At 45.4% G+C, this 27,242-nt stretch overlaps 1 protein-coding gene across 1 annotated transcript in view; it reads right to left on the bottom strand.

Annotated features, from left to right (window-relative positions):
- SLC6A3 (solute carrier family 6 member 3) overlaps window positions 1–27,242 on the bottom strand; it is a 639,528-nt gene that overhangs the window by 376,301 nt on the left and 235,985 nt on the right. The window contains exon 3 of the mRNA XM_069620436.1: window positions 7,117–7,248. Coding sequence (XP_069476537.1) covers window positions 7,117–7,248 — 132 coding nt within the window. The remainder of the gene's footprint in view (window positions 1–7,116; window positions 7,249–27,242) is intronic.

The following is a 27,242-nucleotide window of genomic DNA, read 5'->3' as shown; positions in this document are numbered from 1 at the left end:
TTAAACAACTGGATTTAGATAGGTAGGTATCCCCTTCCCACACTCATAGAAATGTGGGTTTTGCTAGAAGATGCAAAGTATGTCTCACAAATTCATTTATCAAGCGTTTAATACCGGGTTGAATTGTTCACTGAGTCAAGGTCCTTCACCTCATCCATAACAGCACTGAGGTATTCAGATTCAAGTGCTGCCTTGGTGAATTGGCCTCCATCTCAGCCTTGTTCCAGTAGATTATTGAGGGGTAGTTTAGTGACTTGAGTAATGTTAGGTGTTTCCATAATGATATCCAGATCATGGCAAAAAGCATTGAGGAGCATAATGTCACTCTCATGCAGATGTTGAACACCATGAAGGAGCCAGCTTTAACCATTAAGCATCAAAAGAGTAATTTCAGGCTGTTCAAGGTGCCCTACCCAGAGCATCTCTTAAGTGCAGCTGAGATCCACCATAAAGTGAGCCTGGCAGGAGCAGTCCCATCCCAAAGGACAAGGGGGACCTATGGGATTTCTTGGGCTTAGCAGAATTTTACACAAAATTCATGCAGGATTTATCCTTGAAGAAGCACATGTTTGTATGGTTGGACAAGTGTGGAAGAATATGTGATACTGGCAAAGGTTATATTGTCAGTATGTCCACTCTGGGCATGTTTAATTCACAGAATAAGACTGTGTTGAGCACTGAACCAAGTAATGGTGGTCTGGGTGTCACGCCCATGCAACAGTGAGAGAGTAGTGTGGTTGTGGTGGCATTCCCATCTCACGGCCTTCACAGTACTGAAAACTACATAATCGTTGAGAACGAGGCCCTTGTCTGTAACTGTGCCATTGGCCATGTCAAGTGTGGAATCTTCTGCAAGTTCAAAACTATCATGCACCCCTCTTTACGCTCTCCCAAGAAAAGGTGGGCAATGTACCTCACACAGAATCAATAGATGGGATTTGGCATTGCAGGAATATAACTTTAGGGTTGTAAAATTAAGTTGCATTGGGTTGCCCAGTCTGCCCTCGGTAGCTCCACAAGTGGACTCATGTGCTGCAAATGCCCAAGTGCTCATAGGCATGGTCATAGGGAAGCTCTGTGGCAACAAAAAAAGTCTTGCAGAGTCAGATGGGTTTCCGAGATGTGGCTGTCCAGACCCTGACGTGGTGAAGTTAATCAGTAGATTCAGGGATGGGTAAGAGTTGAGAGAGTGGGGGTAGTGTGGGTGTTTGGGGGTGGAGATAGTGGAAGTAGATTGGGTGGTAGGGTGGTTGGGTGGGGAACAAGAGAGTCAGGGTAGGGTGGATGTAGGTAGAGAGAGTGGGGTAGGGTGGGTGGTTATCAGTAGAGAGAGTGGGTGGGAGTAAAGAGAGTAGGGGTTGGTAGAGAGAGTGGGAGTGAGGTGGATGAGGGTAGATGGAGTGGGACTAGGGTGGGTGGGTTTTGATAGAGTGGGGGTATGGTGGGTGGGGGCAGAGAGAGTGGGAGGAGGGTGGGTGAGGGTAGAGACAGTGAGGGTAGGGTGGGCAGGGGTAGGGAGAGTGGGGGTAGGCAGGTTGGGTGGACATAGAGAGAATGGGGGGAGGGTGGGCGGGGGTAGAGAGAGTGCGGGTAAGGTGGGTGGGGGTAGAAAGAGTGGGGTAAGGTGGGTGGGGGTAGAGAGAGTTGGGGTAGGGTAGATGGGTGGTGTTAGAGAGAGTGACGGTAGGGTGGGTGGGCAGGGATAGCGAGATGAAGGTAATGTAGGGGGAGCGACAGTGCAGGTAGGGTGGTTGGGAGTATAGAGAGTGGGGATAGGGTGGGTAGGGGAATGGGGTAGAGAGATTGGGGATATAGTGAGTAGGGGGTGGGGTTGAGAGTGTAGGGGTAAGGTGGATAGGATAGTGAAGGTGGGGGTAGGGTGGGTAGGGGGTGGGTTAGGGAGTATGGGGATATTGTGGGTATGGGGTGGAGTTGAGAGTGTGGGTGAAGGGTGGGTAGTGGCGTGGAGGTTGAGAGAGTGGGGCTAGTGTGAGTGGGTGAAGGTAGAGAAAGTGGGGGTAGAAAGGGTGTAGGTAGAGAGGGTGGGGCTAGGGTGGGTGGAGGTAGACAGAGTTGGGGGTTGGTGAGATAGTGGGTGTGAGTGCTGGAAGAGAGTGGTGGTGGGTGATGTGAGTGGTGGAAGTTGTTTGGGGACAAGGAACAATTGTCGGAACCAAAAAGAAGCACTTTCACACATGTGTCAGTGTTATTTGCTCGTACAATTGATCAACGGTGGGTGTGAAACACGCAAAGAAGAAAAGGGCAGAAGTGCTTAGCGGGATAGATGGCCACATTCTCCAGGAGTTACTTTCCATTTCAAGGGCTCTTTGATGGTAGGTTTCACCCACCATCAAATTAGTTTGCTCGCCCGCTAAACTCCTTACCCTTCTATACAATTCAATGAGCTCTCAGCCCCCAAAACCGAAATGTTCACTTTTCACCTGTCCTCGGGACTCAAAAGGTTGAGAGGTATGCCAATACGAAAGTGGTCCACTATCAAACATGGCAGTGCGTTATTTTTTGTGAGAAACTGGGTTGTGCTGCAAATAAAGTATTTTGAAGCACATTTGGTCAGTAACAGTGATAAAAAAAAATATGCACTGCTCAGTGTAGCAATAACTCAAAGAATTACCTTCCTCTAGTGATTCCACGTAAATCGAAAAAGTGAATGAGGATTACCATATGTAGACTTAGGGCCTCATTATAAGTCTGGCGCTCCCGGAATGAAGGGGGCAGGTACATCACTGGCCCCCTTCATTCCGGGAGCGCCGACTACAAACTTCCCATTGCGGGACCCGGATCGCATGCCTGGTAAAACTAGGCGTCCTTTCCAGGTCCCGCGAGGGGAAAATGGAGGCAATAACGGGCCAGATGTATTCTGCCTGTTATTACCTCCCTCCCCATTCCCATTGATCCTCAAGTGGGAATGGGGATGGGTTCCTGCAAGGAGGAATTACCGGGTCCTCCTATGTCGGAGTAACCCGGTAAGTCCCCATTGCAGGAACATGGTCATGGAGCCCGGAAAGGAGGCAGACATGAAGCTAATTGCTCCATGGCTACCTCCATTCTTGTAATGTGGCCCCTAGTTTGGGAAAGGCCATTGTTACCGGACTGGCAAACTACGAGTTCTGCAGGCGGGTGCCGTCCCGCCCGCCAGGTCCGACCTGGTGGGTGGAATGGCACCCGCCCGCAGCACTTGGCGGTAGCACCGGCACCATTCTGAATGGTGCCGGTGCTACGGTCATCCCCATTGAGTCCAATGGGACTCAAATGTGAATGGGGAGTAATATTTTTCAGTTCCCGAGAATGGGCAATTACAGGGTCAGCTGAGGCTGTAATGCCCCGGTAATTGCCCATTTCGAGGCGCCAGAAAAAAAATTACTCCGGCGTCAGCCGTGCCGGAGTCATAATGAGGCCCATTATATATGTGTGCCATTATATTTTGTGTTGCAGAACATTCTGGGCACACTCCCTTAAGAAATATAGGAAAAATAAGGGACAGAAGTAAAAAGTCTCAACTACATGAGCTATCTTACCTGAATGACTTTCATCCTTTGATTTCAAGTAAGTCCATAAGGTCTAGAGTGACCATTACATTAAGATAAAGACTGTAAAGATCATTTTATTCACTGTGCCATTATATTGTGTATACATATTGTGTTACAGAACATTCTGGGCATAATCCCTAAGGGATATAGGAAGAAAGGGATAGAAGTAAGATGCCTAGATCACATGAGAAGCCTTACCTAATTTTCAAATGAGTGTAATAGTTAAGAATACATTAATCTATATTTATAGATTTTGCCATTCTATAAATATTGCCTTACTAAAGGTTTTTTGGATTGTATGTGTTTTATTGTTTCAGAGTATCAATGATGATGATTTTTGGAAAGCATTAAAAGCAGATGGTGACCAAAGAATTCAAATCCAGGCACCCCCTAAATAGAGATATGTAACGTTGTATACATCCATATTAGAAGAGGGTTAAATAATTTAGAAACTAAAATATGCTTCTCTAGTTTTGTTTAGGAAGTTTGCAGGAAGATTTTAAGAACACAAAGAAATAATAGCTTGTTTTTAGTTCATTTTCCATGCGCACAATCATTTGTACAGTACTTGAGGAATGTCTGGCATTTTGTAGGCCAACAGGCCAGAAACATGTGTATGTAGGGCTTGGAAGAAGTGTACAGAGCTAACATTGATGAGTAGAGACAGCTCTGACATTGTTATTGTTATGTGTGCTTGACTTTAAAATAAGTATTGTATTGTTTTACTTACACATATCTCTGTAATTTGTTGTGTTGATGGTGGATCTCATAATGAGGTCGACGGTAACCCACCGGTGCTACCGGCGGTTTGCAGTCTGATCTCTTAACACTGTTTCTGCTGCCTGATATCCCTGTGCTACTGGGATTTTACAGGTGTCTACAGTCCAGGATGTCAGGCGGCGGAAACTGTAAGTCCCCATTCCTGTGGAGTCCGATAGGTAAGGGTGACAGTGCTTCCATGAAAAATATGCCTACAGGGGCCAGTACTCACAGCAGGTCTTATATGAAAGTCAAGATGGCGAAGCCCCGCGTAAGGGTTAAAAGTAGGAAGATGGCGTGTAGTTTCCTGTACATTGTTGCAGCCTTCTCTTTTGGGTCTGGTTGTTGTGATTAAGAATATGTGATAATCATCCCTCTGCGATGCACTCTTTTGAGTCGTATATTATTCAGACACCTTCATGAATATTCGACTCAAGGAAATTACTTTTTATTTTGGAGCATGAGGCACTTTCAGGTAACCACGGATTTCTCATCGACACAGTAAATCCAGAGGAAAGAGCACATAATTCACTTGCTCTATGTAGCCCAATTGTACATGAAATAGCCCAAAATAGCACAATTAAGCAAATTACGCAGCTGTAAAATGGGAAGCCTAGCTGATTTGCTTCTTACAGAGGTGCTAATTGGAGCAAATCTTGTTAGGTAGCCACTCATTGGGAAATATGGCGGAGGAGTTTGGAAAAATAAATGTTGGTGAGTTGGCCATTTAATTCTGTGGCATTGTTGGTTACTATGCCAACCAGAGGTTCTCAGTTCAGAGCCCTATTTCCCTCTCTATTTCTTTTGTAACAATGGTGTTGGCAAATTCGCCAAAACCAATGAGCTGAAAATGCAATGTAAGACACTTTTTACCACAAATCCTTACCACGTCTTGGGTGAAGAACCCTCGCCACCGCCTCACCACTTACCCCCACTTCCCGGATCTCCAGGGACGGATCACCCTCATATTTTCACTTTGCTTGACTCTGTCCCAAACTGAAAAATCAAAGGTTCGCACCCAAGTACTGCAGTGTTAAAATGTGCATGGAAATGTGCAAGCCCAGCATAGCTACCTTGCATTCTTTATCATCAGGCAAAGTCGAAGTAAGTCAGTCAAAATATGTTTTTTTCATTTGACTTTGCAAAGTAGTAAAGTGTTAATACTGAAACTTCCCCAGTTCCAAACAGTAAACTATTTTGGAGATGGGGATACCGAACTGATGGCTGGTAACCTCTGTAGGAACATTGGTTAATAGTTACCACTAGTGCTGGTGAAAAGTCAATCTAGTGACAGGTCAGTCTTGTGATAGATTGACCTACTGACTCGGCCCTAGTTTGCTGTAAGGCTTAGCTGTACTGTACTCGTCTCGTCTTGAGACAATTTGAGTTGGCCTCAAAAGGATCTGTGCGTGTATGTAGTGCCGGTAGGTGTGTTCTTTGCTGACGATGCTGTGAAAACAATGGTCGTGCCATGACATGACATCTAAGCAGAGTAGGTGGGAAAAGGCAAAGATGCTGCATCCTTCTGAGGTGTACAAACTGAGATCCACATTAAGTTAGTCAATAAAAACAGCTATTATTACAGCACATGCAAGGAGGAGGAACCCAGCACAAAAGCTTGACAAGAACAGAGATTATTTGTAATATTATTATGAATGCATGCCAGCAGCTAGGCTAGGGACATAAGGTGCTTTTTTTCTTTTTCCAAATGTGGAAATTCAAATACACATTTTGTGGATTGTGAGGCTCTGAAGACAGGCAACACAAGCTAGAATTCGAGATGTAAGCCATTTGGGTTGGGGGTTGTTGTGTGGCTTGTGCCCATAGCACCATTCCTTTCTTTTCCCGCTCACCCTGAAATTTCACTGTCTCCACACTCTCCACTGCTATACCCATGCTCTGGCGAATCCAAGTGATTTTACCGAAGGCAAAATTATCGCGGCTGAAATATCCGAAAACAAAGTGCTCGAATGAGCAAAGGTTCGAACACTTTGTTTTCGGACATTTCAGCCCCGATAATTTGCGGAAACACACATTCGCACACACACACACAACACACCCATAACACCCCCTACCCACACCCTCAGCACACCCCCACCCACACCACCAACATAAACAAACCCCACTTACCTTCATCTTCACGCTGGTTCCTGCAGCGCCAGTTCCCTTTCCCTTCCGTGATCGGGAACCGGCGCTGCAGGGTCCTTTTCTTTTTTTTTTAAACAGACGGCTGCGTGGGTGTCCCCCGCAGCCCCCGCTCACTATACCATAAAGTATAGTGAGCGGGGCAATGCGAGGGACATCCCCGCAGCCCCTGTTTTTTTTCAATGCTACCACCAAAGGATCTAACTTTTGGTGTTCGATCCTTTTGTGGTAGCATTTTTAGAACTTTTGGTCGTTTCGACCTTTTTTTCGGTCAATTCGACTTAAACCGCTCTGGCAGGGTCTACTAGGCTTGCTGCTGCCTTCTTCTGAAAGAGAGTGTCACTACCGCTTGATCACGATGCCTCCCATTATGAGGCATGATGCTGTGGCTTTTCCCGCTCCGTCTTCTTTCCAAATCAGATTGTATCTCATGCCTTTTATTACTGCCCTTAAAATCGGAAGCCACCCTGTTCCGGATGAAATATTATATACACATGTGATATATTCATGAAGTATACTTTAATTATTACACACTACACTCTTCGGGATAAATTGAGTTAAAATATAAAGAATGCCAATTGGATTCAAAATATGACAGCACTGTAATCTTCAACAAACGCATTTAGAAAAAGCAATGATTTCTCATTTTGCACAAAGCTCTCACCTTTGAATATGGGGCAGATCTTCCAGACGCCAGCAGCCCCTTCTCTGTTAAACTGCCCCAGCGCCAGCTCCATATAAAACAGCGGCATCCCAGCAATAACCATGAAAAAGAGATAAGGGACCAAGAAGGCTCCTGTGGGAAAAAGAAAGAAATGCATGCTTAATAATGATAGTTATGTTTTCCCATTCACACATCTGCATTCATCATGTTACACTATTCTCTTACAATGCATTACATCCTGTAATACCTGTATAAAGCCTGTAAATAATGTTCTTATTACAAGTAAGTTGTGACTGACATTACTATTGTTCTGTAATAAGAACATGACATCACTAGTTAATTGTAGTCAGTCATTATAGTTGGGTTGACGTGTCAGAAAGCCTGCTACTTGAACCAATATAGAGGAGAACCCCACCTGTCACTGCAGCACTTATGCAAAGCTTTGACTAGCTTTGGGGATTTCTTTCTTGTATAATAGCCTTCTCTGCCACTTTTCCACCAATTATTGTTGAAGGCCTGTTCCTGGTAGTATGTTTATTGTTGGCACTGCTAGCGTTACAAACGAAAGAGGAAGAACCGATATACATGCTATCATTTATTTTAAACCACAGAATGGTTTTTAGATTCATTTTTTATTAAACTGATCAAGCAATTTTCATGCAAAAGATTACAAACTGCTTATTAGTGTTTTTCATAAATTCCAAACAGATTCCACTTTGATTATGTATAATAAAAACTGGAAATACACTTACATTAGATTAAGCAAGAGGCCAGTTTTGAAATGTGATGGCACAGTGTGGACATGTATTACAAGGCCCTCATTTCTCTATCTGGTTAACAAACTCCTCTGTGATTGCAGTATCTTTATAATGTATTGTAGTGGGTACTTTATCCCATATGTTACAGGGTTAGACCTGTGATAAAATACTCTTTTTACAGTTGAGTGTGACATTGTGAGGAATTGCCATCTGCCAAGGGTGCAAAGCCCTGGCTTTTTTGATTTTTATTAACAAAGAGAATGGTGAGGGTAATTCTGTTTCCAAAGGGGGTCATCTGCCAAACAGATTCCCCTCTTCCGTCAACTCAATGGCAAACGCATAGGGCACTTGTGCCCTGCCACATTGTTTCCTCTACTTGTGGCACAGAGCAGATTCAAAGGTCACGAGATACCCGCCTGACAGCTGCAGAGACAGCCAAGTCCCTGCCGTGCATAGGCAGCATTTAAGATATGGCCACTGCACCCAACTATGATGATCATAAGTAACACATGTTGGTGTCAGGGTAAACTCACAACCACCACATTCCAGTTGATATTGAACATGTGTCAGCTCCTGTGTGTCAGCTCTGCTGTGGAAGGGGATGTGCAATCTGATGAGCCGGGTGTAGCCCGCCAAGTGGCAGGTCAGGAACCTGGAGGGCTGAGCCTGCTCTTTGATCTCTTTGTGAGAACAGGTAACACCATCAACCTGAAACAGTAGCGCAGCAGGCAGCGGTCCTGGGCACAGGCATCAAAGGAGCACATCCATTGAAAAGGAGTAACCTCACAACAGGGTGTTGTACATCTAAGGGCTATTATTCTCACTGAGAATGGCAGGAAGGAATTATGATAGGCATGGCGATTCTGGTAAATGGAAGGAGGCTTCCACCATCTTCATTCAAACTATCCCTCTCTTTCTCTTTTATGTCTCCTCCACTTCCTCTGGAGCAAGGCACTTTGGGTGTGACATCAGAAGGTCAAAGTCCACTCTGTTCAATATCAGGGATTGGACCACTTAAGAAGGTTAATCCAATCACTTGAGGACTTTTGCCTTTAAAAGAAGAGGCCTCCCATCCCTTCTTGAGTTCATTTCAAGACACAGAATGTACAACATATTCACAAAGCCATTGTTCGATGACTTAGACCATCTGGGTCTCACATACACTAATTATGCAGATGACACACAGATCCTCATACCACTCAGCAGGGACTATGACAAGGACACGGCCCTTGTAAATAAAATGTATCTAATCATCCAAGCATGGATAGCCGCCCATGGCCTATGCTTGAATGACGATAAAACTTAGCTCTTCATACATGGAACCACAGCCAACCTGAACAAACCTAACTCCAAATATACCTCATTCAACATTGATAGTAACCACATTAAAGTGGTAAAAGAGGTAAAAAACTCTAAGCTTTTATCTAGACTCAACTCTCACACTTGGCAAACAGGGCAATGCTATGGCCTCGGCTACAGCATACACCTGCAAATTGATTAGAGCTTGCAAACCGTTTCTCTCGAAGGACAGCTGCGCTATCCTTGCCAGAGCCCTTATCCTATCCAAGTTGTATTATTGCAATGCCTTGTACTTGGGTGCGAGCAAGCACATTATTAATGAGATCCAAATCCTCCATAACAATGCTCTCAGAACCGCACAGGGCATACACAGAAGAGAACATATCTCAGAGTTGAGGAGACAGAACATATGGCTGTCCATCAATGACAACATCATGCTTAAAACCGTCTCACTAACCCACAAATGTCTCAACAAAGCTGCCCCACTTTACCTCTCGGAAAGAATCATTAGAAAAACATCACAACGCCCCACCAGGACTGCTAACTCCTCTTGCCTGGTAGTTCCCAGATTTAAACAAAAAAATGCTGGGGGGAGCAGCTTCCCTGTAATGGCGGCACAGTATAGGAACGCCCTCCCTCCAGCCTTGAGAGTGGACCAAACCTTCCTAAAATGTAGGGTCAATACCCTAAACTGGCTCATAGCCAAGGATCACTGACCCTTCTAAATGCCCCACCCTACCTGCACCATACTGTATGATCCATCATGACGTATATAACTCTACTTGTATCTAAATACAATAAGTTCTTGTATATTGCTGTGACCTTTGTATGTATTTAAATATTGTAATTCTTGTAATTTTTGGTATATCTTGCTGCAACCATTGTAACTCATGTCTAAAGTACACCCTTGTAACCTTTTGATGCTCGTGCCCAGATACCCTCGGGTTTGATGCGCCATACAAATGAATAAACAAACAAACAAACAAACAAACAGAAGATTGTTCTGAAGTAACTGAGAAGAACTCACTGGACTTCCTTTTTGGAAAGTTGTACGTTCCATAGCCCTCTGTCCTAGGCGAAGAAGGATTCATCCTAGAGAGAAAAAATATATTTTCCCTACCCACTCCCAGGGCACACTGGGAGTGACCTCTGCTGTGGATTAAGACCTATCATTCTGCACCGGAATCTCCTGAGCAGGGAGAGCAGACCCTGAATGGAGCAATCCTATCCTCAAGTCCCCCTGACTGGGCCTGGCAACCGGAGGACCAAAGCTGCCGAAGCTCCCTGTGAACATGGAGCCCCAAACTGGTTGCTGCGTGTTCACCCCACCGGGAACAAGAGGGAAGTCGCTGCACCAACGCTGATTGTTTAACTCCTCCACAACATCGAACATTGCTTGCACTTTCGACCAGCTTGACACTGCATCATGTCCTAGTTCAAGCTCATCACCTGCTAGTCCTGAAGCGACTGCTCAATGCCGGGATTAGAACCAAAATCCCTAGAGAGTCACATGCCAACTCTAACCGGGGGTTACAACCACAGCTCGACCCAGCTAGCTCTTGAACTGCTGCCTCATTGATCGCAGATCAACACACCCAAGAGCACCACTTCGACGACCAACGCCCTCTGACTCGGACTGCTGGAGTGTTACTCAATGACTCCTCGCGACAGCTAAAGCTCGACTTGGCCTAGCTAACTGTGAAACATTCCTGGGACCGCCCTGACCTGCATCCTTGAGTGCTGCCATTCTACTGCACAGAGCACCGTCTTCGCCCCTACTCGACACTTGCTTTCTGCTGGGGCCTCCACGATCCTCAGAGTCTGAACTGAGTCTGATCCGCTTTTATCTAAGTTCAACAGCGGGTCTGACTGCGTCAGCCCACCATGACCTGAATCCAGGTACTGTTGACTCCAAAATGCCCCCTCGGTCTACTTGGACCCTAGAGACTGGTTAGGTCATGATCACTCCTGTTTTCAACCAAGATATCCTTTTTGTGATTAGTACTTTAACTAACACCCCTCGAACTTCGGGTGAGTTTTTGTACTGTGTGTTCTATTTGTTCTACATGCAGAGGGTGTGTTTGATTAAAGTATACATATTTTTATAGTAACTTGATTGGACATTCCCTTTATTTTGGACTATGATAGTTTGTTGTTTTGGTCACTACTGGTTCACCTTTACACCCCTCCCCTCAGCCCACGTTATGACAAAAGGCGAAGGAGGTATATCTCTTAACTGTTCCCTTTATGTTTGCGTTGTGTTTTAGTTTGTAGAAGTGTGAGGGCTGGCTAGACCATTTTACCCCTATTCCTCCTTGATCCTTGTACTCCTAGCAAGCAGAATTCAATTTGTCACAGACCTCACAATACTTTCCACCAGATCCAGCACAGTGTGTGAAAGGCCACTCTCAGTTGCATTGCAACGGATACTAAAACACTTAATTCACACCTGTGGAATGGTGCTCATCCAATTAGGTGGCTGGAAACTGAGGCAGAAACTGCTAGTGTCAACTTGCATTCCACAGCCCCCCACTCCCTTTCCCCAGTTCCCACCATGTGTATTTAAGTGCCTCAGAACCTCGGCCCCACAAGCTGCCCTTCCCCCTCTCCATCAGTCCCCAGTTCCACCCCAATCCGGCCTTTTCCTCCCCACCGACTCATCTGCTGCCATGGGCTTCCGGCTCTGGTGATTCTTCCCCTATCTGAGCCAGGTCACCATAGAATTAAAATAGGGACGTAGTCCCTTTTCTTTTTACTATGGCAGTGTCCATCTTGCATTTAGTATTTTTGACTGGAGATCAGGCTTGCACATTATGCAGGTAGCCACTCTCCTTACAAAAAGAAAACGTTCATACCAATCATAGCCACGGATAATAATCACCTCTTTTTCTGGGGGTGTATGCCCTCACCGAGGCTGGAGGGCCATTGCCAACCCTGTACACCCCCAGACATGTTATTTTAGCTATTTTGAAGCCAGGAATATCATTCCAGCTCATCAGATTCTACATGTAAACAACATATAAATAACTGGAGAATGTCATGCATTAGACTGATCAAGAGACAAATAGTAAAGAATATGATGGTGTGACCAAGTCTAATAAGGAATATTATACCTCCTATTGTACTTTATAAGGATATTGTATATCTCCTCAGAATTCTGTGACCTTCTAAGTGAACCCGTCCTTCATCCTCATTCCTATATTTCCTCACTGAACTACCTGGTGACCTGCACTATCCTTATAATGTACCTTATAATGTACAGTACAGGGTACTTTACCCTACTCATTGCAGTCTAGTAGTGACATCAGTACTCACGTCTAAGTACAAAATGAGATATCTACTGTAACTTTCATTACTTATTACTTTTAGTTCTGGTGTAATGCATCTGTCTGAGCAAGCACAAAGCAGAATTCCATTTGCCACTGGATCACTTAATTAATGCTCTGACTAGCTTTCCAGGGGGCTTCCTTTTAAAGACAACAATGGATAGGAACCTTCTTACGCTAATACGTGTATTCTGTGCACTGGTGGTGTTAGGCACACAAGAGCTAAACTCTCTCTGCATTATTTCCCTTATTGCCAACCACAAACATATTTTCTACATTGATTTTATGTATTAGTAACTGAAATTACGTGACATTCAGCAAAAGATCAGGCTATGAAGTGGAAGATGTTGTGCCCATGTAACATAAAAGATCAAATAAACTTTGCCGTATGTAAATAGGATTTTGCAAGTCACCTTGGAGTTCAGTAGCTTTATTATACAACTCAGTCTTTGGATCCATTCCTCTATTTCAGGGGCCTGCAACCTACCGCTCTCCAGTTTTGGATTTTGACTCCCATGAACCCTCACAATTGAGTACGCTGTCTTCGGCTGATGGGAACTGTAGTCTAAAACATCTGAGGAGACAAAGGTTGCAGACCTCTGCTCTATTTGGTCATGATACTCCTAGGTGGCATGCAATATGATATGGTAGGGGATACTTTAAATGCTAATGGCTCACTAATAGTATCCAAATTGGTCAATAAGAGTGTGGTTCAGGTAGCTGTCAAACTCACTTAATTGTGCCCCACATTTTCCATTAATCCTATCTTAAACCTAGTTTATGTAGCATTTTGGATCCAGGAATATAATAATAAAGAAATGGGAGCAGATAGGGGATGGTCATGTTGCTTGATGTATACATATTAGAAACCTGGGTAAGGCTGGTTCAGGAGACATCTTGCTATTGCTTTGTGCTAGCCAGGGTTGCTTGAACACACCAAAATCTCACCTGCTGTAAGGTCGAACCTTCACAGGTGTGCTCTACCTGCCCATTGGGAGCACCGCATGTTTAACCAAAGTTCAAGCCCAACTGGGGTACCAAAGTGAGGTTCAGGTCCCACTGACCAATCGTGAGGCTAGAGACACAAAAGAGGAGCCAGACCAAATCAAAGGTTTCAAGCTACTCTAGTACTGGTTGGAGGGAGCCTTAAAAGGGCTAGCTTGCTTCCTGCTACCTTTATTGGATTTAATTGGCTGTCGCGAGAGGAGGAGACAGGACAGGCTCAAAAACGGGTGGTTTGGGAGGATTTTTCGAGTGCTTTTACTAAGTTTAAAAGTACATCGGAAAGTTTTAAATATGTTTTCCTGTTTCTTGTTGTGTTGTGTGTTTTTTTATGTTCGTGTTTTTTTGGGTGTTAAAACCTATTTTCCCCTTTTGTCTGTTTGTGTGTATTAGGCCCCCTCTCTAATCGTACCCTTACTCCCTTGTAAAACGATTTTAAAATACGTATTATTGTACTTTGCTTTGCTCTTCTTGCCTTAATGTCACTCGAAAATGTTAAAAAAGTTAATTTTGTACTTTCCCTTGCTCCCTTTTCCCTTTCTGTCTGAAGTTTCCAAACACCTATCCTTCAGTTTTTGAAACCTTTGTGTGGACCCAAACAGTCTACCTGTGCTGTGTATTGGTCTGTCCTCTTTGCTACTGCTTCTGTGTTCTGAGAACCCTTTCCCATTGATTATTGTGTGAATCTCTGTGCCTGTCTTCTTTACTTGTTTTAAACATTCACATCTCAGCAAACCTTCGGCACATTAGGCACCTTAGAAGGAGACAAAAATGTAATACATGGAGAATGTTGGGAATGCGGTACAAGGAGCAAAACTGTAGCTCAACTGTGTAGGTAGCACAAAATAGTTTGAGGCAGAGCCACCACTAAATGCTATGTTGCTGTGACCCAAATTGAAGAAGACAATAAAGGAACGCTATATATAGGAGGTTGTGTGGCTCTGCTAGTTGGAAGAGCCAAATATATTGAGGCAGAACCACCACTGAGTCCAATGTGGTGGTAACTGGTCTGAAGAAGACAAGAATGAAACACTTGTCACAGATGAACTCAAGAACTCGAAGATAATCCAAGGTTTTATTCTATGATTCTTGGAGAGGCTCACGCTAAGGGGCCTCTCCCGCTCGCTTGTCTCCTGTGGGCCATACCATGAATTGAACTTGGCCCGCCCCACTCACAAACCGTTAAGTTGCCTGGTTGGATGCTGTCAATCCACCAAGAACTGTAATAGGTACTGTTGAGCGGCCCGCCCCCACCGCCCCCTTGATGTACTTTAGGGACTCTAATGGCTGCTAAGCCACCCATTTATACATTTCTGCAACCAAGAGCTATCCTTTTTGGTGACAATGTTGTGATTTATTGCCTTTGACCACTACTACATTACCCAGAGTGCTTGCATCATCTACATATTATGTGTTCTTTCCATGGGGGTGGATTTTTGTTTGTGTTTATATATATCATAGAAGTTTGATTGGACTTTCCTTTATTTTTCACTGTTATACTATTGCGATTTGGGTTGCTACTTTGATGAAATAAACACCCCTCTTAAGATTACAGCCTGCCCATGGCCCAAGTTCCCCCAAAAGTTGAAGAAGGTATATCTCTTGACTGTGCCTATTTCACCTTTATGATTGGGATCACTGTTGGTTTGCAGTAGTGTGAGGAATGAGCCAGCAGTTTAGTCACTATTGCAAGGGTGTAGAAGCGCTGGCATCTTTGATTTTTATTAATTAATAAAATGATGAAATAATTCCATCTCGGAAAGGGTAATCTGCCAATCAGATTCTGATCTGATTGGCAGATTACCCTTTTATAAGCTCCATGTCAAAAACATGGTCTACTGTTGTGCCCTGCTGCACCAGAGTCTGATCTGCAGGACATGCTCACCAGTGGCACAAAGCAGGGTCAGGGGTCACAGGTGCCCATTTGACAGCTCCAGGGACAGCCAAGTCTCTGCAGTGCAGGGGCTGCCTTAAGATGTGATTCTCTTTGTCAAAACTCCATTAATTATGAGGAGACGTCCTGGTGTCAGAATAATCTTTATAAGCCATACCCAAGTTATGGACTGGTGGGTGCTATTTATCATAATTATTATAGCCACAGCAATTTGATATCACACATGTCAGCCATTTAAGGGCAGCTGAATTGTGAAAGGAGTATGTGTATTCTCCCCAGGCAAGCTGGCCTGAAACTGCTGGCAGGATTGTAGCCTTGGGTATTGTCTCTCTTTGTTCCTTTCTGAGGGCAGGCAACACTCCCCCTCAGAGAAACAGCTACTCTAGAGGAATCTGTCCTTTGAACAGGAATCAAAGGGCACCACCATTCACAGCATGAATAGCCTCACACCAGGACACTGCATATCAAAAGGCCTCCAATTCTATTGAGAAGGCAAGAGAGCATGATTTGTGTAGCAGGAGGTGTATCTTTACCGCTGGAGGAAGGTTCCACCATCTAGTTTCTTTCTGCCTCTATTTTTCCTTTCTGGTCCCCTCCACTTCCTTTAGTACAAAGCACTTTGGGTCTGTTTTATTTATTTATTGGTTATTTATAATGCACCTATACACAGGTGTTTCAAGGAGAAAAAGACTAGAGAGTGGGGGAACAAGGGAGACAAAAAGGTAGTGATCTTACAAGGCCTTGTGATATTCAGATTGTGCAAGTGCAGTAACAAGAAGTGCAGGGGGCGAGGTGAGGTGGGGGGAAGTGTAGGAACAGGGCAGAAGGGCTTGTGAGAAGGAGCGTGCTGGAATGGCTCCAAGGCTAGCCACAGAAGTGCAGGCAGGGAGAGGGGCGTAATGGCAAGTGCAAGATGAGGAGGTGGGCGGGGATGGATCAGGAGAGACCAAGTCTGTATATGGTGGGGTGGGGGGGCGGTGGCCTTTATGACTCTGAAGGAACCAGACCACCAGTCAGGGCAGAGGGGACATTACCAGTGGTGGGGCAGAGGGAAGGAAGAAGAGAGAATTAAGGACTTGAGGAGCTTCTGGAACTTAAGGAGAACTGGCTCAAGTCTGAGCGTGGCATAGAGCCCATTCCAGAGTGAGGCACCTGCAGAGGAGAGAGATCTACCGCCCCCTCCCCGCCACTCTCTACTCTCTGAAAAGTGTCTGATCTGCAGAGAGGTTGAGCTAGACAACCGAAGGGCTTTAGCAGGGAGGTATTTAGGGAGAGGTATTTGGTTGTAGCGGGGTGCCAGGCCCCAGAAAGCCTTGTGGGTGATGCAGAGAGTCTTGAACTTAATCCTTGCAGCAATCGGGCACCAGTGAGAGACTTAAGAGCTGGAGAGATGCGGTCTCAGGACTTGTGCCCAAGGATAAGTCTTGCAGTCCTGTTCTGGATTAGTTGAAGGGGGCGAAGGGAGGAGTTAGGCAGATTGAGGAAGAGGCTGTTGCAGTAGTCCAGCCTGGAAAGAACCAGAGCTCTTAAAACATTGCGTTTCTGAGGGAAGGTGAGGAAAGGGAGAATTCCTCTGAGGAGGTGCAGCTAAAAGTGGGCCTTCCTTGCAAGGTCCGAGATGTGAGGGGAGAAAGAGAGAGAGGAGTCAAAGATGACACCAAGGTTTTTTGCTTCACTGGTGGGTGAGGGGAGTGGGACAATGGAGGGTGGCCAGAAAGTGGGAGGGAAAGAGGGAGAAGGGGTCCCAATGAGAAGGATCTCAGTCTTGCTGGCATTAAGGCAGAGATCATTTCTAGTGCACAATGCCTGAATTGCCGAAAGGCATTCAGGAATGAGCAATGAAGAGGAGGAAGTAGAGGAGGGTAGCTTGAAGAAGAACTGCGTGTCATCTGCATAACACTGGAAGTTAGGAGAGAAGGTGGAGATCAAATGGGCTAGAGGGGCTAGGTAGATATTGAAGAGCTAGGGCGAGAAGATAGAGCACTGAGGGACACTACAGGTGGAGAGTGAGATGGTGGAGAGAAAAGGGTGCAGTTGAACCTGGGAAGGTTGGTCAGAGAGGAAGGAGGTCAACCAATCCAGAGCCAGGTCCATGATGCCCCAGGGTGTCTCAGGGTAAATTTATCAGGGTTGCATGATTGACCGTGAGGCAGAGAAAGGCCAAGAAGGATGAGAACGGAAGGAGAGCTGGAATCAAGATTAGTTTACAAGTCTTCACAGGTGTTCAGGAGAGCAGTTTCCATGCATCTGACAACTCTGAAGCCTGACTGGTGGTCATGGAGACGACCAGCATATTCAGTGTGGTGGATAGGCTGGGAGATGGCCAGCTTCTCCAAGAGTTTGTCCAAGAAGGGAGTAACGGATATAGGGTGGTAGTTAGCCGGACAGGAAGGGTCGCCAGAAGGCTTTTTTAGGAGAGGGTGCACAAAGGGGTGCTTGAGGGGGTGGGGGGGATCCAGTGGCAAAGGAGTGATTGCAGAAATTGGCCAAGGCTGGCGCAAGGGAGTCAATGTTGTCCTTGATCTTTCTGGAGGAGCAGGGGAGGGTTCCATGTAATAATGTCGCCACAAAAATATCACCATGCAAAAATATCGCTGAATAAAAAAAATGTTTTTTTTTTTGCCCCTGTCGCCATATATATGGTCACCCAAATAATATCACCATGACATTTTCCCGGCGATATTATTTTCGGCGACCATATATGTGGCGATATTATTACCTGATACCGCAGGGGAGCACCTGATTGGATGAGACTTTCATAGAGCGGACTTGTCTAGAAATGTCATCAGGTGTTATGGGAGGAAAAGAGGGGAGTAGGTGCGGGGCCAGGGGGCCAAGGGAAGCCTGAGTGAAAGTGAGGAGGAAGGGTATGGAATAGAGGAGAGAGAGGGGACGATGTCCTGAGTTTTGGAAATTAAGTGTGAGGCCAGAGAAGCGCAGAAGGCCAGGGAGGACAGAAGTGCAGACTGCAGTAGGGTTGGCGAGATCCTCTCAGATTTTGAAAATGTCTGCTGCTTTGTTAGAGGCCGCAAAGGTGCAGACTTGGACATAGGCTCTTTTCTTAGAACAGATGGGGATTGTGCATTGCCTTTGGAGCAGGCAGCAGGCCAGTTTGTCAGAGGATGTGCTTGAAGCCTGCCACTTCCGCTCAGCCACTCTGCACTTACGTTTCAGAGTGGCCAGGTCGGAGTCATACCAGGAGTTGCACTTAGAGGCAGGTTTCATGCAGATCCTCATGGCTGGGGCAAGGATATCCACAGTGTTGAAAATGGAGATTACAAGGTTAGTAAGGGCTGTGTCAGGGTGAGAGTCAGTAGCAGGAGTAGGAGGGGGAGTGAAGGTGGCGGCAAAAGCGGCAACTGACACTCGCTTTATCGGTCGAATGAAGGAGAAGGAGGCTGGCAGTGCAGGTGGAGGCTTAGCTGGGGCGCAAGGAGGTCCAGGTGAGAGGACCAGAGAGCATGATCAGCCCAGGAGAGAGGACTAAGGAGAGGAGTAATGAGAGGATTGGTGCTGGGGAAGTCTGAGGAGATGAGCGCATTCAAAGTGTGTCCGGCAGAGTGCATAGAACCTGAGGGAAGAATGGATAGTGAAAGAGAGTCAAGAATGGATAGTGAAAGAGAGTCAGAGAGGTTGTGCAAGTGCCCAGAGGCAGCATTAGGCGAATCTAGGTGAATATTGAAGTCTCCAAGGAGGACAAGCTCAGGAGACAAGAGATGAGGTCAGCCCATTCACAGAGGAAGTGGGGGATCTGGCCAGGGGGCCTATAGATGGTGGCCAGAGTTAGAGAGAGGCCGGGGGAGATGTCAAGCCTACAAACAAGGCATTCAAAAGAGGAGTAGGCCTGAGTGTGTATGATGGATGCAGGTACCCACTCAGGGAAGATCAGGGTAACTCCATCCCCAGGCCTGTTAGGCCTAGGTTTAGAATGGATCTTTTAACCCTCATGAAGGAGAGTGTCAAAACTTGTGACAGAGCTGGAAGTGAAACGCTGTCCCAGTGAGAGCAAGGACATCTAGGTCAAGGTCATCAAGGAGGTGGCAGATGTCAGAGGAGTGTTTGATCACAGAGCAAGAGTTGATTGTAGCTAAGTGGAGAAGGTTGCCACTTTTGAAGGTCTTCCGAGGAGGAGTAAAGGGGTGTGGTTTACCAATCGGAGGTGGCAGAGGAGGCAGAGGGATGATAGACAGTGGAGTGGCAGGAGAGGAGAGGATGGTGATGAGAGACGGGAGATGCCTACCAAGAAGGAGGAGGTTGGGCTGAGAGCCTTGGGCCGTGGCAGTGCCATTTAAGTAGACATTAATGATGACCCTGGAGGAAAGGAAGGATGCTACCATTAATTGGGAGAGGAAGAGAAAGGGCAGAGCGCAGAGAGCATGTGGGGAAATCAAAGGTCCAGAGAAGGAAAGACAAAGAGAATGTTGGTGACAGTCTGCCTGGAAGAAGCATAGGTGTCAGTGATTAGGAGGCCTGGGTTGGAGATGAGAAGGTCCTTCTTGAACATTTTCCTTCCAGACTTAGACAGAGGGATACGGTAGGTGATAGAATAGCAATTACAGAAGATAGGGGATATTGAGAGCACTATTGAGGAGAAAGCAGAGAGAAGGCAGAGGGAAAGAGAGGGAGGAACTGCAGAGCACAACCCAAAGACACAAGCAATGCAACAATACAGCAAAAAAAACATAAATTATAAAAACAAGCAGATTTGAATTTCACAGAGAAATAGAAAAAGCATTACAATTCAACGGAGCAACCCCATATTAAAAACAAGCAGATTTGAATTTCACAGAGAAGTGGAAAACGCATTAACATTAAACAGAGCCAGCACAATTTAAACAAGCAGATTTGAGTAATGGAAACAAGCATTACATTAAACAGTGCCAGAAGTTGTAAGACCAAGCAGATTTAAGTTTCCAAGAGAAGAGGGAAAAGGCCAACCTTGAGCACAGCAGCAAGAGCAAAAGGCACACAGATCAGAAAAATGCTGGAATCAGTAACAAGTTACGGCCTAAATAAGGAAGGTGAGAGGTGACTGCAAAATGCAGGCAGAAGAGTCCTCGATACAGATTAGGGTAGAAGGCCTGGTAACACAGTGCCGGAAAGTCAATAACACAATGGAGGCCAGTAAAATATGGACCGCAGACAGGAAGTCAATGAAGATATAGCCTGCCAGTATGCAGGAGCGAGGATAGGCATCCAAGGTGCCGAAATGTGTAGCTCCAGGAGAGCATAATAGAATAGAACAATGTCTCCCTTGTTTACAACATGTAGGTAGGACTAACACAGAAATAGAGATCACAGAGTGATGACAATAGAGAGCACAGGAGCGAGGAACAGGAATCTGGATGCCGCAAAAGATGGCAAAGACAGAGAGAGATGGCAGCAACACCCCAGACTCTGCTGCAGCCATGAGAGGACGCATCAGGGGGGAGCACTTTGCAGGACAATCAAGCAGCAATGAGGGAGGGCCTGAGCAACACTCCCAATAATGGAGTGGGTGAGGAGGGACTTACCAGCTGTATGTGGCATTCAGGTAAAAGGTGAGGAAAGTAATACATGGGATCAGTGAAGAAGAACGAGAGGGCCCTACAAAGCCAGGACAGGCCCAGATAGGGTGGACTCAGGACCTTATAGGTGGCCCTTTGTGAGGGCTGGCATTGCCTGCAGGCTCCTGGCCAGAGCACAATAAAGCTTGCAGGCAGCCAATCGGGCACTGCTTCCTGGAGCAGTAGGGGTTCCGATGCGGGTGCCGAAGTCGGTGGCCATGTTGGAGAAGCCAAGACCAACACAATGCAGGTAGATATCCTCACAGCAACAGGCTCAGGGGCAGGGTGTAGTTTTCCTAGTTGTTCAAAGAAGAAACAGGCCCAGACAGGGTCGATCCAGGCCCTTATAGGTGGCCCTTTGAGTGGGCCGGCATCACCTGCCCGCTCCCAGGCCAGAGCACGATATAGCGTGCAGGCAGACAATCTGGCACTGCTTCCTGGAGCCATAGGTGTAGAGGCCAAAGCCGACACGATGCAGGTGGAGATCCCCACAGCAACGGAGCTCAGGGGCAGGATGTAGTTTGCCCATTTGTTCAAAGAAGAAAGATGTCAGAAGGCACGTTTGGAAGCGCGTTGGGAGCTGAGTTGGCCACACTCATCGCAGTCCTCTTTGCTGTATACAGTATCCAGTCTTCAAACATCCATTGTTTTGCCTGGATCGGCATTCCAGGAACTTTGCCGGTAGGTTTAAACGCAGCGTGATTGCGCATTAGCACAAGTGTATCAAAACTAGTTGGGAGTCGAGTAGCCCGCAGTCATCGCAGTCCTCATTGGACGAATGGGCGAGGCTTGAACTAATTTCAATCTATTCCTGATCAATTATCTGACCTTTTGAAATTATAGTTAAAACAGGAACCATCAAGGGAAAGAAGAAGCTCCCAAAATCCCTGCTGCCTCGTTCATATGTACTGCGTAGCAGGGCAAGGAGACCTTTAGCAGTTTTGAGAACTAGCAAATTTCTGGCTCAGCGCCCAGTAAAAAAAAGTAAAGCAGCCTCCAAAGGAGCCTTTAGCTCATCAAGTGGATTCATCAACTAGAATTGACATTCCGCAAAGGAAAAAAGCGGAGTACTCCAAAATTACTGGCATTTTAACAGCAACAAACAACCTTCCAGTCCCATGGGCAAATATAACATTGTTGGCTGCCTCCCTCTCAACTTTTATTGCTATAGATAATAAGAATTATCTTCTCAATCTTTGCTTAAACTTGCAGCAGGAAGTGCTTGAAATACCACAACAACTACATAGTTCCGGTTCTATCATGATTCTTAGCACAAAACTTTCAGCCACGCCCAACTTAAATAGGATTGCCTCCAACACGATGGAAGACTCAGATTCCTGTGACTCTTCGATTGAAACAAGAAAGGCACGGGTACACCATACCCAAAACGGTGCATCCTTCATGGCAAGCATAGATGCTATTCCATCTACGGTGGATGTAATATTTGCATTGTGCTCTTCTGTGGCCCCAGAACATCATGACGCCAAGAATATCCTGGCAAGGATTGTGGATATAATATCATCACAAGCTGAGGGTGACCACACTCCATATAGTAGGAACGCTGGAGAGCGTAATCTGAAATACAATCAAGACGGCGATTATGATACGTCACCGTCATTCCTACCTTCTGCAACCGACAATTCAGCGGGTCCTGGTACTGAAGCAGTGGTGCTGGTGGATGAGGAGCAACGTGTGGAGCCTGAGAAGACTACGATACCAGATCCAAACGAACCCACACAACAAATATTCAAACAAAAGGCAAACAGTAAGAAGAATCGCTGAAGTAGGCGAAAGACAAATAAAAGCAGACATTGTCTCGGGAGGATAGCACAGCGGCAGCGTGCGCGTCTTAGAAGCAAGACGACACGGAGCAACAACAGGTCCCGGGTCCGCGCTTAGAAACCTCTGAGTGTATAAGCGCGTTATAAATACGTAACTAAGACAAAAAAAAAAAAAAACACAATTACGCAACTAAGAAAAATAAACAATTCCTGTAACAGCGCCTCGATGCCTGCGGGCAATGTGAGCGCTTTATAAATGTAAAATTAAATAAAAAATTGTCTGCATAGAAAGAAGGCAAAGATTACTACATTTTAAAATATCAGAATGAGTCCAGTTTGTCAAACATGCATATTATGACATTACAACTTGCCCGTAGTTTAGATAATTGGTTTCAGGGCCAGGAAACTGGACATAGACACCCAGCAGGGTATAAGTATCTAAATGATTTTGTAGAAAACGCCAATATTGGCGCCCAATCAGCACCGCAAATGATTATTTATGAGTCTTCAATCTTGGAAATGCCATCAGCAAAGACGCAAGTACATGATGGTAATTTGCCATCGGAAGGTCTAAATGCTGAAAGCTAACCCCTGGAAGCAGATCCGTTATCTAACGCTCAAACAGAGGGCTGGTACCAGATCGCTTGTGGACGAACACCTATTGTGCCCGTCTATTGTCAATTAGCAAAAATGTCAACTGCAAAATCCATACGCATTACGGAAAAATATACCCTGTGCAACAGTCCTTTCATAAATCACACACATTTGAACTTAAAATAATTACTACTCATGATATATTTAGTGTGGAGCTGTCTGAACTGGACAATAGCAAGGTTATTGCCACATTTGTTTCACCAGTGATAGTGGACCGTAGCTGTGCTTTTTGCAATCATCTAAACAACTTAGGCTTTGAAATTCAACACAATCTGACATCACATCAAATGAAACAAGTTTCTGAACCCCCACATACTCAGACGGGGCCAAATAGTACTTTATCATGGTGCACCCAAAAGCCTTATGGGACAGAGTTGGTGAACACCCAAATGACACTTATAACGAACACAAGCTGTAACAGTTCTCAAATAGATGACAATCTTTGGGTGGCTAACACAAAATTGGGATGGCAACAAGAGCGAAAATTACTAACAGGTTTTGCTGCCTTGTTATTTCTACAGGAGACCTGGCTAACAGGAAACTTGGATATTGATGGATACACGATTCATACTCGTGAAGCCATCAAAGGAAAGAGGGCATTCAAACGAAGGAGGGCATTCTCACCAGTGTCCAACTTGGATTTTGTCCTGGGATTGGAGCAGGCGAACAGTCGCTAAACCTGAACCACCTGATTACAAACTCCCTTTATGTTAGAAAGGAGCCTATCTACTTGCCATTGATGGACCTGATCATGGCTATTGATAAGGTAATCCATCAGAAGGTGTGGGCTGTGCTCGGGCCCCTTAACTGCCCAAGTGAAACCTTGAGAGCATTGATCATGATTCATAGGGACACAACAGTGTGTCAGCGGTGACAAGGAGGGATGATGTACAGTCCACTTCAAGGTTGAGGCAGGAGTGCATCAGGAATGTGTCCTGGCTCCGCTCCTGTTCTGTCTGTATATCAATGGCCTAAATAACTCTCTAATACTAACATGGGTGGATGTTCTTAAGCTTGATAGGACCGTGTTCCCCATTATGGCGTATGCAGATGACACAGTGCTGATGGCTCAAACTCCATGGGCTCTACAGAAATTAATCATGGCCTATACTCTTTTTATGACAAACAAAGTGAATGCAGATAAATCGGCTGTCATGGTTTTCCAGTTGGGTAAGCATTCGGAAGTATTTCCGCCTATGTTTGGCAATAAGGCCAGAATTGCTGTCTGTGCTGAATTTGATTATCTGGGAATTCGGTTTGTGTCCGAATTCACAGGTAGCCCACACATGATAGAACAGGCAAACGGGTTCAAGCAACCCCTGGGTGGAGTGTCCAGATACATGCTTATGTCGGCATTTAAACCCACCGAACTGATCAAGAAAGTATACATCACGAAGGCTGCTGGGGTGGCAAAGTATGGGGCCTCACTCTGGGCCTTTCAGAAAGCCATTAAGCTCCAAATCATTGAAAACAATTATCTCCAAAAAGTTTTAGGCCTGCCATAATCGGCTCCAAATTATGCCACTCATCTAGAATGGGGACTCACTTTTCTGGAGGATGAGTTAACAATGAAACCAACGTTGAACTGGTTATGCATTTGGAGTAACAAGAGCGCATGCCTCTTGCAGAAGATCATAAAAGAAGGGCCGATATTCCCTGGTTGTCTCATATTAAAACCAAGTAAGTAACATTAATACCCCGTCCTCTTTTGAAGATGTTCACCTTATGTATAGATGCACAAGCACTCTTTTAAAGAAAAGGGTTAGGGCAGAATTGTTTGATACCAGAGAATCTGTTGAATTATCAAAACCCTCCAATCCGTTGATACAGTTGATTGGATATTGATAACGAGGGCGCAATTTAACTGCTGCTCTCTAAGAGCCAAGACTGCTGATTGGTTATGCTCTTTGGCAATTCGAGTTGCCCATTTTGCACAGCGCAAGTTGAAGATCTTACTACTTTTTTTACTTCTATTTCCTTTATTCTGACACTAAGAGCCGTATTTTGGAACCACTCTTTAAAGAGTTAAACTTTAATCAATGGCCCTCATTCCGAGGTTGGTGCTAGTCATGGCGCTTTTAGCGCCATGACTAGCACCAATACCGGTACCGCCACCGACTTGGTGGTATGGGGATTTACCGGACTATTCCGACCTTTGCGGGACCGGTAAGTCCCCATTTGAAAAGCCATTCCCCATCCCCATTTGAGCCCCCATAGGGCCCAATGGGAAGGTGTCAATAACGATACCGCAATTTGCGGTACCGTTATTGACCCCAATATCCCTTTGCGGGTCCCGTCCATAACGCCTGGTAAAACCAGGCGTTAAGGGAGGGACCCGCAAAAGGACCTCGGAATAGGGCGCAAAGGGATTACCGGCACCGGTGTCATTACCGGTGCCCAGTATCCCTTTGCGCCCAGGTCGTAATGACCCCCAATGACTTTAATCAATGTCAGTCCGCTGTTGTGCATATGATTTGGGCAGATGCCCCCAAGGTGGCTTGGCTCTTTTGATGTTTCTGAAACAATCATAGAGTAGGAGAAAATAATTGCTTGGTTCACAGCTGTCGCTGTCGTCGCTGTGATCATGACCATTTTGGACAACTTGTCTTACTTATTGTCATTCATTTTATTCCAGCAGTGTTTTACATTCTAGATGGGCATTATTACTGTATGAAATACGCTTCCCCTAGGGGGCTCCAAGCTGCCAGTGTTTATTGTTTCTGCACACTCACGTTGAGGACATTGCACAATCTTTGTCTTATGATATTTGACAAGTTGTCTCATCTTTTATGACAGTGTTATTGCATTCTAGGACCCCACTAGGAGTAAATTCGTGTGTTTTAGATGTGTCATTGTGTTCTGAAAAGGAATCATCAAGCTCATACTGGTATAAACAGATGTAACCACAAGCACACCATCCTATATGATAGCAATGAACAAAGGAGATATGTTGGGTGTAGATCTTTATGTACAATTATCCCGAAATAGCTCATTTTCTTAACTACTTGTTCAAGTATTCTATTTTTTTTTTGTATACGGTCATTTTGAGATTGTTCTGTGTGTTTATTTCTGCACGCGTTTATGGCTATCCTGCAGAATGAAGAACAAATGATGATGATAAAAGGATGCTCATTCTTTTTTATGAAAGTAAGTTATCACACAGTTGGCATTGTGTTCATATGTGTGAGCCATGTGGTATTCACTGGGCCCGCTGAAATCCTGTTCGGACACCGAAGTATACAACCAGCCAAACTGGGGAGTATTCTGTTTCACAGCCTCTTACATTTTCCCACAGTATAATAGATCACGTGGGTGCCACTGGAACTGGTTTCAAAAGTTTTGAAAATTTAGTGTTCACTGTCTTTGATAACCATCTTTGCAGCAGTGGAGTTCCATAGTGGGATGATGATTTCTAATCTTTGTCTCCCTCTTCTTGTTGCACGCGGGCATTTAAATGTCACTTCAGTGCATCCTTTAAAATGAATAACACATCCTCTAAAGCATGACAAGCCCATGTTTTCCTCATCCTCCCTTTGTGCATGCAATTCAAATGTTTCCAGCTGGACATTAAACCGTGGGCCAAGAAAATATGTCAGGAGTTACTCCATATTCCCCTTCATCGCAACTATGTATGGAGCCTATCCGTAGCTCAAGAGAAGTTTCATGGCCTGTGTCTCTGCTTCTCTATCACAAGACAGCGCAGGCTGCTGTATCTTGTTGTAGAATTCCAATTATAACCAAAGGCACCTAGCTGAGAGACTATATGTACAGGCTGCACTAAGGCTGCAGTAGTGAACACACTTGGTACAACTTTTGCACTGCATAATTGCTAAGTAGGCATTGCCCTGTTGCCGGTTCTGGCAGTT

This window comes from Ambystoma mexicanum, chromosome 5q, assembly GCF_040938575.1.
Source record: "Ambystoma mexicanum isolate Mex_15411 chromosome 5q, UKY_AmexF1_1, whole genome shotgun sequence".
NCBI classification, from domain to species: Eukaryota; Metazoa; Chordata; class Amphibia; order Caudata; family Ambystomatidae; genus Ambystoma; species Ambystoma mexicanum.
Note: the sequence above shows the minus strand (reverse complement) of the source record. Positions and strands in the feature narration are given on the sequence as shown.